The 15,972-nt window shown below is 37.2% G+C and overlaps 1 protein-coding gene across 5 annotated transcripts in view; it reads right to left on the bottom strand.

Annotated features, from left to right (window-relative positions):
- Positions 1-15,972, bottom strand: part of PRMT9 (protein arginine methyltransferase 9) — a 73,247-nt gene that overhangs the window by 30,524 nt on the left and 26,751 nt on the right. For all 5 annotated transcript variants that reach the window (XR_013167470.1, XM_077139868.1, XM_077139866.1 and 2 more), the window contains 3 exons: positions 8,479-8,671; positions 6,810-6,993; positions 4,490-5,210 (listed from right to left, as the gene is read on the bottom strand). Coding sequence is in view for 4 of the 5 variants with exons in the window: in XM_077139868.1 (XP_076995983.1) it covers positions 4,490-5,210; positions 6,810-6,993; positions 8,479-8,671 (1,098 nt within the window). In the remaining variant the exon portion in view is untranslated. The remainder of the gene's footprint in view (positions 1-4,489; positions 5,211-6,809; positions 6,994-8,478; positions 8,672-15,972) is intronic.

The following is a 15,972-nucleotide window of genomic DNA, read 5'->3' as shown; positions in this document are numbered from 1 at the left end:
ACAGGGTAACTACAAGTATCTAGAAAAACCATACAAAGAGAAGTGATTCAAAACAGCTTGCTAAATATTGTCTAAAAAACACAGTGATTTAAAAAAAAAAGACAGTAATGGAGGAAAAGAAGCACAAAAAGTATGAAGATATACAAAAACAATTAGCAAATGCCAGAAGTCTTATCACTGAGTAACATAAATATAAATGGATTAACCTTTCAAATTAAAGGCAGAGATTGGCAGAATGGATAAAGAAGCATATAATTCATCTAGACACTGTTTAGATGAGACTGATTTGAATTGAAAGAGACTCCTTTCAATTCAAAAGACACCAGTAGGTGCCCAGAGAAAGACATCCTGTAATGCACAGCACAGTCCCTCATAAGGAAGAACTGCCCCACCCAAACTGCCACATTCCCAGAGAAACACTGGGAAGGGGAGTTACAGGTAGCTTTTACGTAAGTTGTACTTCCCATTAATATAACCAAATCAATCATTCAGACAGAACAGACTGACAAATTGTTTTTTGTTTGTTCATTTGTTTTTTTTTTTATTTTATGCATGGGCAGGCACCAGGAATCAAACCCGGGTCACCGGCATGGCAGGCAAGAACTCTGCCTGCTGAGCCACCATGGCCCGCCCTGACAAACTGTTTTTAAAACCAAAAATGCTTTTTTTAAAAAATCCCTTACATGGTTCTACTTAAATAAAATGTGAATATAAAATAACGATACTAAATTTTTTGCCAATTGTATCAGAATTTGCAAATCCATGTGCAATTCTTATAGTCACGTTGAAGCTACCAAAGAAAAACAAACACAAAAGATTCCCAGGGTAGTCCATTACTCAAAACACATCTGCAATGCCTCTTAGGCACTAACTTATGTTTCAAACAGGAAAATCAATTTCCTTACTTTTCATTTACCTAGTTTTTAAAGAAAAATAAGATTTCCCAATTTAATTACCTCATCATTAAAAGGCCTTCATAAAACTTTAGCTATTTATAAATATCAGTTCATCTTTTGCCACCACTCATTTGTTTATATCAGCATGTTGTCAAAAAGGCAATTTCAAAAAGACTTTGAAGAAAATCACTAGATGATCAATGAAAGGAAGTGGTAAGGGGTACAGAAAAAAAATAGGGGGAACAAAGGTTAAAATATATTGGGTAAACGGAAATACTAGTGGTCAATGAGAGGGAGGGGTAAGGGGTGAGTTTTTCATTTTTCTTTTATTTCTTTTCTGGAGTGATGCAACGTTCTAAGAAATTATCATGCTGATGAATATACAGCTATGTGATGATATTGTGAGCCAATCATTGTATACCAAGTATGGAATGTTCATATGTTAAGAATGTTCATGTCTTCATGTTGTTTTGTTGTATCAATTAAAAAAAAACACCAGATTATTAAAACTGTACACTTAGAATTTAAGCTTTCACAATATATAAATTATATGCATATATATATATACACATATATTTAAAACTATAAATGAATATTAAACTTTAGTTTGCAGTACATTTGATTTTCAGTGGTATGAGTTAGCAATTCTGAAACTATTTCATGCGCTTTCTAGGCACGAGCAAATGAGTAAATATTGATATTATGGGATCCGAGTTTTCACTGTTGGATAAAGAGAATCACAAACATGAAAAGGATAAAAACTATAATGTACCCTATGGCAGTGGACTGGAATTCAGGGTATCAATATAAACTCAGTGTTTTATATAGACAGATAACTATAGAGAAGATTAAGTACATATGTGTATGGTTATCCATGTTAGTGTATATGGATCCATACACACACACACACACACACACAACACACACACACACACACACACACACACACCTATTTCCTTGCTTTGTCTGCTAAGAGGACCTAGAAGCAATGATATATACCAGGAGCAATGAGCATGTCTACCATCAAGATCTTGGTTTCAAAATACAGTTCTTGCTAAAAGGAAACAGGGCTCCTTAGATAAAGACTGATTACAAAACTGGAGTAGAGAAAATATAAGTCTAGATCATCCAGTTCCATCAAATGTAAGAACATGCTCAAAGAATGATGGTAACCTATCAAAATAATAAAGGAACCAATGTGAAGGAGCTCCCACTGGCCAAATCTTGGACATTTTGAGCACCAAAATAAATATCAATAGTAATGGATTACTAACCATTGAATAAAATAAAAACCAACAAGCCTACACCAGTATGGCAGAAGGGAGCACTCTTACATTCAGGAGAATGCCAACTAATTAATATAGAAAAAATAATGGAGTTAGAAATTGATCAATGGAGGTTATAATTATGAATAAAGGTTAAATGAGGAAAAGGATATTTACATAATCCCAAAATAATTCCCCCTCAATGATGTATTAACTGTAACGAAAAAATAGGAAACTTATCATTGAAAAACGTGGTAGAAACAACCTTAAAGTCATTAAAGTTAACAAACATCACCAGGAATAAAACAAATAGATGTCATGTGCCTTCTGATGATGCACTGAGAACACATTATCACTTTTGTGGTATCCCTGCCACATATACATAATATAAATCTAATCACAAAGAAACATTAAAAAATTCAAATGGAGAGCCATTCTACAAAATAATTGGCCTGTACTCTTCAAAAATGTCAGTTACAAAAGATAGCCAAAGGCTGACTGTTCCAGATTAATTAACTACAGAGATTTGACAACTAAATGTAATACATAATTCTGCATTTGAATCTGGACCAGGATTTTTAAAAAACAGCTTTCTAAAGGATAGTATTAGTTCAAGTGAGAAAATTTAAATCTGGGTTGCAGCTTTGATAATAGTACTGAATCTGTTAATTTCCAGATATTGGCCCTTGTACTGTGGTTATACAGTTTGTTCTTAAGAAACATACACTGAAGTATTTAGTGCTAATTGCTCATGACATTTCTAACCTTTTCTCAAAAAAATTATTGTGTGCATATATCTATAACAACATGTTCATGTGAAAATGGGACAAAATGCAAACTTTTTTTGGTCAAATGTTTTTTTCTTCAATGGATAACTTGCCTTTTGCCATTGCAGGTCTACGTTCCCATCACTGTTCCTATGCCACAAAAGGGGTGTGTGTGTGTGTGTGTGTGTGTGTGTGTGTGTGTTTGGCATGGACAGACTCCAGAAATCAAACCCAGGTCTCCACCTCAGCAGGCGAGAATTCTTGTCACTGTGCCACTGTTGCACTGCCCTTGCCACAAAATATTGTATCTTAATATTCATTCTTCCTAAACCCAAGCTCCCAAATATTAAATATTGACATCTGTTCTAGTTTGCTAACTGCCGGAATGCAATATACCAGAAACAGAATGGCATTTAAAAAGGGGAATATAATAAGTTGCAAGTTTACAGTTCTATAGAAACAAGTCTATGCAAATGTCCTATCTAAGGCATCCAGAGAAATTCACCTTGATTCAAGAAGGTCGATGAAGTTCAGTTTCTCTCTCAAGTGGAAAGGCACATGGCAAACATGGTTAGGATTTCTCTCTCATCTGGAAAGGCACATGATGAACATGGCGTCATCTGCTAGCTTTCTCTCCTGGCTTCCTGTTTCATGAAGCAAACTGGGAGGCATTTTCCTTCTTCATCTACAAAGTGCTGGCTGATGGATTCTCTGCTCCGTGGTGCTGCAGCATTCTCCACTCTCTCTGAATCTCTCACTTTCTCTAAAATATTTCCTCTTTTATAGGATTCCCATAAACCACCTAATCCAGCTTAACAACCACTCCTGATTAACTTGCATCTCCAAGGAGATGATCTAATAACAGTTTCAAACATAAAATACCGAATAGGGATTAGAAGAAACCGCTGCCTTTACAAAATGGGATTAGGATTAAAACATGGCTTTTCTAGGGTACATACATCACTTGAAACCAGCATAACATCTTTTCAGAACTTAGCAACACAACTGAAGGACTTTGAGACTTAGCTAATTTTGTTTTCCATATTAAATATTAGGATCAAGTCTACCTCAAGAAACCTAAACCACAGGAGAAATGCTATTAAGGAGCACTGTATTTTAAAATAAACATTTTAAGACCTAAGAGGACTGGAGCTTGTTCCCAAGAACCACTCTGCTGCTCTCCCAATGTACCATCAAATGTATACTATGTTTTTTATGTTTCCTAGTTCACAAAGATGAAATTTAATTTTTTTCTTATTTACTCTAAGTATCTTCTTTTCTGTTAGTAAAGATCTCTACTTAATTTCCTATATCTCATATATATGCAGTCCAATCCCAAAGCAGGCTCTCATCTTCACATCTACCATACAGGGGTTCCTTTGGAAGAAAAAATCAGTAATGCACACAAACAGAAAGACATGAACTCACAAGTCCTGAAAAACAACGCTTGAAGAACATACAATGATCCTGACTCATTTTTATGGTACACCATTAAAGAAATAAAAGAATTTACATTAGAGTTTGAGCTCAAAAAAATGAGAAGTTATATTCTGTGCTTTACCTGGATATTGCGGCTTTTTCCATTATTTCCTGCTGAATGAGACCAGATGGTTCAATGACATTCAATATGATTATGCTCCACAATTTGTCTAATTTTGGCCTCTGTAACACAGCAGATTCATCCTCCACGTGCCGCAGCCAAAATTCAAGTGTTTCTTTAGGAAAGTGATTGGCTTCAGAAATGAGATCCAGAGTGATACGATGTAGGTCTTTCTCCACAGAACTGTAAGCTTTAACCTGCCCGAATGTACCGGCAATTATGGGTAGAACAGAGAAGCCTTCAGACACATCTAACACATACAAAGGGTCTGGGGCAGTCTGTACGGAATTCTCATTCTGTCCACTTCCAGAGCTCATTTCAATATTCTGACAATGAATATCCATGTCCTGTAACAGTTTCTCTGGAGTTAGTGATGATAACACTTTCCTCATTGCCATTTTAAAGCCTTCATGATATGGGATATTATTAAGCAAAGCAATTTCCGTGGATTCCAATACACATATCTGCTCTACAGCACCTGGTTTACTGGTCTGAAGGTTGGCCAGGGCACTACAGAGTTCAGCCTCATGTCCTACAGATATCAAGTCTTTATTCGCAGTAAAACTTTTTGTAACATCCATTTCATGTTCCAAACCCAGGACACTGATACTCTGGATTCTTAAGTAATAGTCTTGACAAGACACTTCTATCATCACATGGTCCCCTGGCTTTATCTGGTAGTCTACATTAAACAGTAAGAAAGAAAGAAAAAGTATAATTCTGATTAATATGGAGTCTTTGTAAGCCTCCCTTCTTACACAAAACATGCATCCCTCTTTTTGAAATCTCTACAGGAAGAGTTATAACTATTCATCTAATACACACACACACACAAAAAACAGAAACATCCTAGAGCTTTACTTAGGGTAAAACTGAAGTCTGAAGGCTGAATTAACAGGCAGAAAAATAGAGAGATTCAAAACTAATAGTATTACAGTGCTTTACCACAGCCAAAGGCATTATTATTTTCTCAACTTAGCTTAAGGGGTCATTTTTTCTCTGAGAAATTTCCAAAAGAAAAGAACCATATACCTTAACTACAAGTACTTAGATACTCTTACATGTTTAGGAATTTAAGAGTATAAAGAAGGACTAAGTCCTAATAAAGACTATTATCATACTCTGTTTCATGAACTTTCACACTTAGGAGAATTTTAAAATGCAGATGAAAAATCACAATTCCTTCTCACCAGCCCTAGAATGATAAAGGCTTTTGAGATAATTATTATACTACCTTAATCCATTTGTTTTGTTAAAACTTGAAGCACTTTCAAAAGCCAGATAAAAATAGAAGTTATCCTTGTATTTAAATGTTTAAAATGTCTTTCCTTAAGAAGGATTTTTTTTTCAAAAGGACTATCTGGGTAAGCTACTACAAAGGAATTAGAATAAACAAACCCAAATTAAAAATACTATTTACTGAGTGCCTGTCACTATGGAAAAGACATTTGACACCCATTATCTTCTAATAATGCCCACAGCGATCCTGCATTATGATTTTTTAAGAGATGACAACAAAAGCTCTCAGAAATAACTAGCCAAGCTGGTCCAGGAGCCAATTAACAGAGTCAAGATGTGAATCCAGATCTACCTAACTCCAAAACACCATACCAGCCACAACACTTTACTGACTCTATGACTTAATGACCTTGCCAGATAAGATCTTTAATTAGGAGACTAAACAGAAATAGAGACTTACTACCTTCCTGTTTAAAAATGATAGTATTTCTATATAATACAACTCCCATTTACTATACTGTTACCTATCAAATTACTACTAGAAAAATTCTTATATGAAAAACATCTGTAATATAGAACTTCCCTAGGAAGTCCATAGATCCATGAACTCCCTAAAATTGTTTGCAAAATTCTGTACTTATGTGAGTAGGTGCATTTTCTGACAGAGGGCTCCACAGATGGCATCAGATTCCCCAAGGACTAAGAATTCTTGCACTAAAAGTAGTACTGTCCCATAAAAATTGTGCCAGCATTTCCCCCATCTACTGATAACCAGAGTAATCAAAACAGAAGAATGATTTGATATATAATATTTATTAATGACATACAACAATGTTGTGTTTTATTCTCCTTAACTAAATATATTAACTATTTAAAACTACTTACAAATAAGAAACATAAAATTCTGAAAGATTTAACCAATTTCACCTGGAAACCTCATATCCACAGTACATTGCATGTGGGGGGGAGAGATTGCCACTGACTCAAATGCTTAAAGGATTAAAGGAACAAGTTTAAAAAAACAAAAGAGTTAAAAATTTACCTGCAAAGCCCTGCACAGGGTAGACAGCCTGTTCCCAACATGTTTCCTCACTAGGACTTGTAGATAAACTGTGTTCATCATCAAGATGGAGTACAAACCAAACCACAATAGCATCTAGTATGCCTTCTTTTGTAACAGGAATGCCTATCTTATCAGGTTTTTTAGATGCAAGACTTTTTAACTCCTAACAAAAATATAAGCAGAATGAAAGTTTTATATATTTCATATACACATGGCCTCAATATCATACTACTTTTCATTTCTATAAAATCTCAGCCCTGACTAGCACCCTTAGGAAATGGATATCTTGGCACACCTATATACATTTACATCACACTGAACAGGAGGCCCTCATCTATTACACTGGAATACCAAGAAGCTAAAAAAGAATGAGGCAGATAAATGTTTTTGTTATGGGAAGAAGTTCATGATACATTGGTAAATGAAAATGGCAGGTGACAAAGCAATGGGTATTGTTTTGCTTAAAAAAAAAAAAAGTGCACATGCAGATCAGGGTATGTCCGCAGAAGAACAGAAAATAAATCTGGAAAGATGCACTAAAAAAGTTTTAACAAGGGAAGAAAAACACTACGACTTTTTCTTTTCTATTCTATATTACTCTCATGTTGATCAAGTAGATATTACTTTCAAAATTAAAACCTTAATAAGGATTTTATTATTGTAGCAAGGAAAAATGAAAACAAGAAAGGCTTAAAATAATAAAAGAATAGTTTTCAGGTAATTACCAGTTACAATCATTTTATTCTCCACTGGAATATATCAGATAAGACATGCTCTTGAAATTCAGAAAACAGCTCAACCTTAGTAAGCAATGTCAAATTGCAAAATTACTTCCAGACTACCTCAAGAAAAATCTAATAATTTTTAGGGGAAAACTTTTATTAACTGATAAAAAATCTTAATCTAAAATGAGCTTCAAAGTCTTCTGTAATCAGGCAACTGTCATCTAAAAACCTTATGTATTTAACCTGAACATAAAGACCTTAAGAGAAGGATTCTATATAAACTTTCTTGATTTCTTTGGATACTTTACTTGTATGGCACATCTTCCCACTACTCACACATATATACACTAAGGTGAGAAATTCATCGTAATCTGCCTGGGGCCATCATAAAGGACCATGTTTCAGGAATTCCCTCAGTTCTGGATAAACAAGGATGGCTGGCTACCCTAATACACAGATAATTTAGAGAGCTGGAATATTCTTCTTTTCAAATAATATCATTTATTTGAAATGGCAGCATGACATAAAAAAAGAAGTCAGAAAGACCTGCGTTAGAATTTTGGCCTCTGCATTTACATGCTGCATAATGTAGGGGAAATTATCCAATAGGAGCAACATTTTCCTCATCTGTATACCACAAGGATAATGATAATGCTATGGCATCATTGTCATAAAAGCCACTTAAGTAGCATGTGAAAGCACCTGGCATACTGAACATTCCAATAAATCTTCAGGGTTTTTATTCCTCTGCATTCAAAGTAAGTAAATTCCTAATTATTTCAAAAGGCAATTCTAGTTGCCCTTTTTTCATTTTCTTTACATACATGGAGTGAATCTCATGCAAACTCATGAAATCAGGCTGTCCTATGCCTTATTTTAAACAACGCATAAACTTTAATCCTCAAAAAACAGCACTTTTTTACCTGAAGATTGTTGAAATCTACCGTCATAATTTCAAAGCACTCTGTCAAAGCCAAATATCCCCCAGGAACTCGATTCATCTTTTCAGTTGTATAAGGTTCAACTGTTTCTTCAGAATCTAAACAAGAATACGCTGAACTCTGAAATTTCACATTTGTTGGCAAACAGACTCCAGCAACATCCTTAATATCTACCCTGTTAAGAGGGGAAAGAAGAAGTGGGAGTAAGAATGGTTCTATTTAGAATCAAATCACACCATATAATACTGATCTTTGAAAAAATAAAAATGAAAATGAAGTAAAACTTAACAGACATCCACTACAGATGTAAGAAAAAGTCCTTAAGCTTTCTCTCTGATTGAGGCACCCAAGAATGAATGAGGGAATATAGGAAATTCTAAAAACATGGGGAAGGGGAAATAATCATTGCAACTCAGAAATAAATTTTAAACAGCAAATAAAAATTTAAAAAAAAAATTAATGGACAAATCTTAAAACACAATTATATACATACACACATATATAACTGCTAATCATAAAGGAAAAAAATGATAAATAGGACCACATTAAAATTTAAAATTTCTGCTCATCAAAAGACACCCAGTGAGAAAGCAAAATGGCAAATCAGAGTTGGAAAAATTTGCAATACATGTAACCAACAAAGGGTTCATATCCAAAATGTTTCAAAAATTCCTACAATTTATGAAGACAATCCGCCTAACACAAAAATGGGCAAAAACACTAACAGACTTGTCACCAAAGAGGATATGCAAACGGCCCATAAGCACATAAAAAGTTGCCCAGCTTCATTAGTTATCAGAGAATGAAATTAAAACCACAACGCAGTAATACTTCACAACAACCAGAATGGGAAAAACGAAAGAGATAGTCAATACTAATTGTGGGTGAGAATACAGAGTCTCATACACTGTTGGTGGGGATATATCAGGAAACCACTTTTGGAGATTGTTTCAATATTATCTACTCAAGCTGAACAGACCCATTCCAGATTTCCCCCTAATACAGGGTCTTCAGCATTTCCATTTCTGGAAATACAGCCAACAGAAATTCATATGCATGATCACCCAAAAAAAGTTCAAGAGTATTTACAGTTGTACTATTCCTAATAACCAACAAGTGGATAAAGCTTTTATATCCTAACAGTAAAATGGGCAAATCCATTGTGGCCTAGTAACACAGTGGCATATTATGTAGCAATGAGAATGAACAAACTACATACAACAATGGATGAACATACTGTTGGACATAAGAAACCAACCACAAAAAAATGTCATTTTATGTGACTGTATAAAGTTCAAAACAGGCTAACTAATCTAAGACATTAGAAATCAGAATAGTGGCTGCCCCTGGGTAGGGTGGGATGCTGGTAACTGCTAGGAGTTTCTTCCAGGTTTCTAGGGTGATGATAAAGTTCTAGTCCTTGATCAGAGCACTGGTTACACAGGTGTGTCCACGTCATGAAAATTCATCAAGCAGTACATTTATGATTTATGTACTTGCTATTAAAATGTTTGATGTCAAAAAAAATGTTTACATTGAAGAACACTTCATCAATTTTTTTTTTAACATGGGCAGGCACCAGGAATCGAACCCGGGTCTCCGGCATGGCAGGCGAAAACTCTGCCACTGAGCGAACGTTGCCTGCCCTTCATTTTTGCACACCATTTTGTAAAAACAAACTACTCCAATTCATCTCACCTTACATTAGAGGCATTCATTTATTAGTCTATTAGGTTTCAGAGGTTCAAAGTCTACTTATAAAAAGTATTTTATTATAATCTCAAAAGATAAACCTCCAAATGGAACTACTAATGCTTTTAATTGTAACTCAAAAGTCTCAAGTTATACTGGCACTCAGCATCAAGGGACTGAGAAAATCTTTTTGACCAAAAGGGCGAAAAGAGAAATGAGACAAAATAAAGTGTCACTGGCTGAAAGATTTCAAACAGAGTCGAGAGGTTATACTGGAGGTTATTCTTATGCATTTTATACCTATCTCCTTTTTAGTTTAAGGCGTATTAGAGAGGCTAGAAGGAAGTGCCAGAAACTGTAGAGCTGTGTTCCAGTAGCCATGTTTCTTGAAGATGATTATATGATATAGCTTTCACAACGTGACATGTGATTGTGAAAACCTTGTGTCTGATGATCCTTTTATCTATGAAATTGACAGATGAGTAAAAAATATGGATTAAAAACAAATAATAGGAGGAACAAATGTTAAAATAAATTGAGTAGACTAAAATACTAGTAAACAATCAAAGGGAATGTTAAGAGGTATAGAAAGAAGCAGAGGGAACAAAGGTTAAAATCTACTGGATACTTCTCTTCCCCCTTCTCCGCCAGCGCTCCCGCCACCATCTAGCCCTCCTCTTCCCCCTTCTTCACCAGCGGCGCTCCCGCCGCCATCTGGCCCTCCTCTTCCCCCTTCTCCACCTGAGCAACCACCGCCGTCTAGCCCTCCTCTTCCTCTTTCTCCGCCGGCGCTCCCGCCGCCATCTGGCCCTCCACTTGCCCCTTCTCCGCCCGCGCTCCTGTCGCTATCTAGCCCTCCTCTTCACCCTTCTCCGCCGGCGCTCCCGCCGCCATCTGGCCCTCCTATTCCTCTTTCTCCGCCGGAGGCACTCCCGCCACCATCTAGCCCTCCACTTCCCCCTTCTCCGCCGGCGCTCCCGCTGCCGTATGGCCCTCCTCTTCCTCTTTTTCCGCCGGAGGCACTCCCGCCGCCATCTAGCCCTCCACTTCCCCTTCTCCGCCGGCGCTCCCACTGCCATCTTGCCCTTCTCTTTCCCCTTCTGCTCCAGCGGATCTCCATCTGCCATCTTATCCTTCCCTTTCTCCTCCTACTCCAGCGGCTCTCCAACCACCACCGTGCCCTCTTTCACCTTCACCGGCTCCTCCACCACCGTCCTCGAGAGCCTTGCCATCCTCATGTTTCCTCCTCCAGAACCGCTACTAGGGGAGTAGAAACGATACAGAACAGCTCCCGGAGCCACGAGACAGAGATCAAAAAGACAGCGTACCCCATCCTGGAACAGCTGACTGGCTGGGAGAACCCACTCCAGTGAGATCGCCAAGGGGCGCGGGCTTCCCCAGAGGGTCGGCAAGCAGCTGGAGTCCCTCCCCTCCTCCTTCCCGGGTCAGCTGGCAGAATTGGGCAGGTGGTCCCCTCAAGCCGCGGCGGCTGGTGCCCCCACCACGCGCGGCCCCCCGGACCAACAGAGAGAATTGGATCGGAAATCCCCAGGCCGCGGAGAACGGTGACCGGGGGAGTCCCTTCCAAACACGTGACTCCCTGGTCCAGCTGGGAATGGTGCACACTCCCGAGCCGCGGTGGCTGACGCACTCCCGCCACGCTTGGCGCCCTGGGCCGAGAAGGAAATTTGGACGGGCGCTCTTACGGGCTGCGGTGGCCTGTGACCCTCCCCGCGTTCAGACCCCCGGGCCGGCTTGCACTATTCCAAGCTGCTTCGGCTGGCGAACCTCCCTCACGGCGAGAGTTTTCCAAAGTTAAAGGACCCACAGCACCTTTTACTGGTGGGACCCGCAGACAAACGTGTGCCACGAGCACCACCTACTGGGCAGGATAAGAAAAACAGAACCCAGGGATTTCACAGAAAAATCTTTCAACCTGTTGGGCACAAAACCCAGGGAAATCTGACTAAACGCCCAGACGCCAACAGAAGATAATGGATCACGCTCAGAAAATTGAAAATATGGCCCAGTCAAAGGAACAAACCAATAGTTCAAATGAGATACAAGAACTGAAACAACTAATGCTGAATATACAAACAGAAATGGAAAACCTCTTCAAAAACGAAATCGATAAATTGAGGGCTGACATGAAGAAGACATGGGCTGAACAAAAAGAAGAAATAGAAAAACTGAAAAAACAAATCACAGAACTTATGGAAGTGAAGGATAAAGTAGAAAAGATGGAAAAAACAATGGATACCTACAATGATAGATTTAAAGAGACAGAAGATAGAATTAGTGATTTGGAGGATGGAACATCTGAATTCCAAAAACAAACAGAAACTATCGGGAAAAGAATGGAAAAATTTGAACAGGGCATCAAGGAACTCAAGGACAATATGAACCGCACAAATATACGTGTTGTGGGTGTCCCAGAAGAAGAAGAGAAGGGAAAAGGAGGAGAAAAACTAATGGAAGAAATTATCACTGAAAATTTCCCAACTCTTATGAAAGACCTAAAATTACAGATCCAAGAAGTGCAGCACACCCCAAAGAAATTAGATCCAAATAGGCATTCTCCAAGACACTTACTAGTTAGAATGTCAGAGGTCAAAGAGAAAGAGAGGATCTTGAAAGCAGCAAGAGAAAAACAATCCATCACATACAAGGGAAACCCAATAAGACTATGTGTAGATTTATAGCAGAAACCATGGAAGCTAGAAGACAGTGGGATGATATATTTAAATTACTAAAAGAGAAAAACTGCCAACCAAAACTCCTATATCCAGCAAAATTGTCCTTCAAAAATGAGGGAGAAATTAGAACATTCTCAGACAAAAAGTCACTGAGAGAATTTATGACCAAGAGACCAGCTCTGCAAGAAATACTAAAGGGAGCACTAGAGTCAGATACAAAAAGACAGAAGAGAGAGGCATGGAGAAGAGTGTAGAAAGAAAGTCAGATATGATATATATAATACAAAAGGCAAAATGGTAGAGGAAAATATTATCCAAACAGTAATAACACTAAATGTTAATGGACTGAATTCCCCAATCAAAAGACATAGACTGGCAGAATGGATTAAAAAACAGGACCCATCTATATGCTATCTACAGGAAAAACATCTTAGACCCAAAGATAAACATAGGTTGAAAGTGAAAGGTTGGGAAAAGATATTTCATGCAAATAACAACCAGAAAAGAGCAGGAGTGGCTATACTAATATCCAACAAATTAGACTTCAAATGTAAAACAGTTAAAAGAGACAAAGAAGGACACTGCATACTAATAAAAGGAACAATTCAACAAGAAGACATAACAATCATAAATATTTACGCACCAAACCAGAATGCCCCAAAATACGTAAAGAATACATTGCAAACACTGAAAATGGAAATAGACACATATACCATAATAGTTGGAGACTTCAATTCACCACTCTCATCAATGGACAGAACATCTAGACAGAGGATCAATAAAGAAATAGAGAAACTGAATAATACTATAAATGAGCTAGACTTAAAAGACATTTATAGGACATTACATCCCACAACAGCAGGATACACCTTTTTCTAAAGTGCTCATGGATCATTCTCAAAGATAGACCATGTGCTGGGTCACAAAGCAATCTTAACAAATTTAAAAACACTGAAATCATACACAACACTTTCTCGGATCATAAAGGAATGAAGTTGGAAATCAATAATAGGCGGAGTGCCAGAAAATTCACAAATACGTGGAGGCTCAACAACACACTCCTAAACAACGACTGGGTCAAAGAAGAAATTGCTAGAGAAATTAGTAAATACCTCGAGGCGAATGAAAATGAAAACACAACATATCAAAACTTATGGGACGCAGAAAAGGCAGTGCTAAGAGGGAAATTTATTGCCCTAAATGCCTATATCAGAAAAGAAGAAAAGGCAAAAATGCAGGAATTAACTGTCCACGTGGAAGAACTGGAGAAAGAACAGCAAACTAATCCCAAAGCAAGCAAAAGGAAAGAAATAACAAAGATTAGAGCAGAAATAAACGAAATTGAAATCATGAAAACAATAGAGAAAATCAATAAGACCAGAAGTTGGTTCTATGAGAAAATCAATAAGATTGATGGGCCCTTAGCAAGATTGACAAAAAGAAGAAGAGAGAGGATGCAAATAAATAAGATCAGAAATGGAAGAGGAGACATAACTACTGACCTCACAGAAATAAAGGAGGTAATAACAGGATACTATGAACAACTTTATACTAATAAATACAACAATTTAGATGAAATGGACAGGTTCCTGGAAAGACATGAACAACCAACTTTGACTCAAGAAGAAATAGATGACCTCAACAAACCAATCACAAGTAAAGAAATTGAATTAGTCATTCAAAAGCTTCCTAAAAAGAAAAGTCCAGGACCAGACGGCTTCACATGTGAATTCTATCAAACATTCCAGAAAGAATTACTACTAACTCTCCTCAAACTCTTCAAAAAAATCGAAGTGGAGGGAAAACTACCTAATTCATTCTATGAAGCCAACATCACCCTCATACCAAAACCAGGCAAAGATATTACAAAAAAAGAAAACTACAGACCAATCTCTCTAATGAATATAGATGCAAAAATCCTCAATAAAATTCTAGCAAATCGTATCCAACAACACATTAAAAGAATTATACATCACGACCAAGTAGGATTCATCCCAGGTATGCAAGGATGGTTCAACATAAGAAAATCAATTAATGTAATACACCATATCAACAAATCAAAGCAGAAAAATCACATGATCATCTCAATTGATGCAGAGAAGGCATTTGACAAGATTCAACATCCTTTCCTGTTGAAAACACTTCAAAAGATAGGAATACAAGGGAACTTCCTTAAAATGATAGAGGGAATATATGAAAAACCCACAGTTAATATCATCCTCACTGGGTAAAATTGAAAACTTTCCCCCTAAGATCAGGAACAAGACAAGGATGTCCACTATCACCACTATTATTCAACATTGTGTTGGAGGTTCTAGCCAGAGCAATTACACAAGAAAAAGAAATACAAGGCATCAAAATTGGAAAGGAAGAAGTAAAACTATCACTGTTTGCAGACGATATGATACTATACGTCGAAAACCCGGAAAAATCCACAACAAAACTACTAGAGCTAATAAATGAGTACAACAAAGCAGCAGGTTACAAGATAAACATTCAAAAATCTGTAGCATTTCTATACACTAGTAATGAACAAGCTGAGGGGGAAATCAAGAAACGAATCCCATTTACAATCACAACTAAAAGAATAAAATACCTAGGAATAAATTTAACTAAAGAGACAAAAAACCTATATAAAGAAAACTACAAAAAACTGTTAAAAGAAATCACAGAAGACCTAAATAGATGGAAGGGCATACTGTGTTCATGGATTGGAAGACTAAATATAGTTAAGATGTCAATCTTACCTAAATTGATTTACAGATTCAATGCAATACCAATCAAAATCCCAACAACTTATTTTTCAGAAATAGAAAAACCAATAAGCAAATTTATCTGGAAGGGCAGGGTGCCCCGAATTGCTAAAAACATCTTGAGGAAAAAAAACGAAGCTGGAGGTCTCGCGCTGCCTGACTTTAAGGCATATTATGAAGCCACAGTGGTCAAAACAGCATGGTATTGGCATAAAGATAGATATATCGACCAATGGAATCGAATAGAGTGCTCAGATATAGACCCTCTCATCTATGGACATTTGATCTTTGATAAGGCAGTCAAGCCAACTCACCTGGGACAGAACAGTCTCTTC

Source organism: Tamandua tetradactyla, chromosome 22, assembly GCF_023851605.1.
Source record: "Tamandua tetradactyla isolate mTamTet1 chromosome 22, mTamTet1.pri, whole genome shotgun sequence".
Classification (NCBI taxonomy): domain Eukaryota; kingdom Metazoa; phylum Chordata; class Mammalia; order Pilosa; family Myrmecophagidae; genus Tamandua; species Tamandua tetradactyla.
This window is presented reverse-complemented; position numbering and strand designations above follow the sequence as displayed.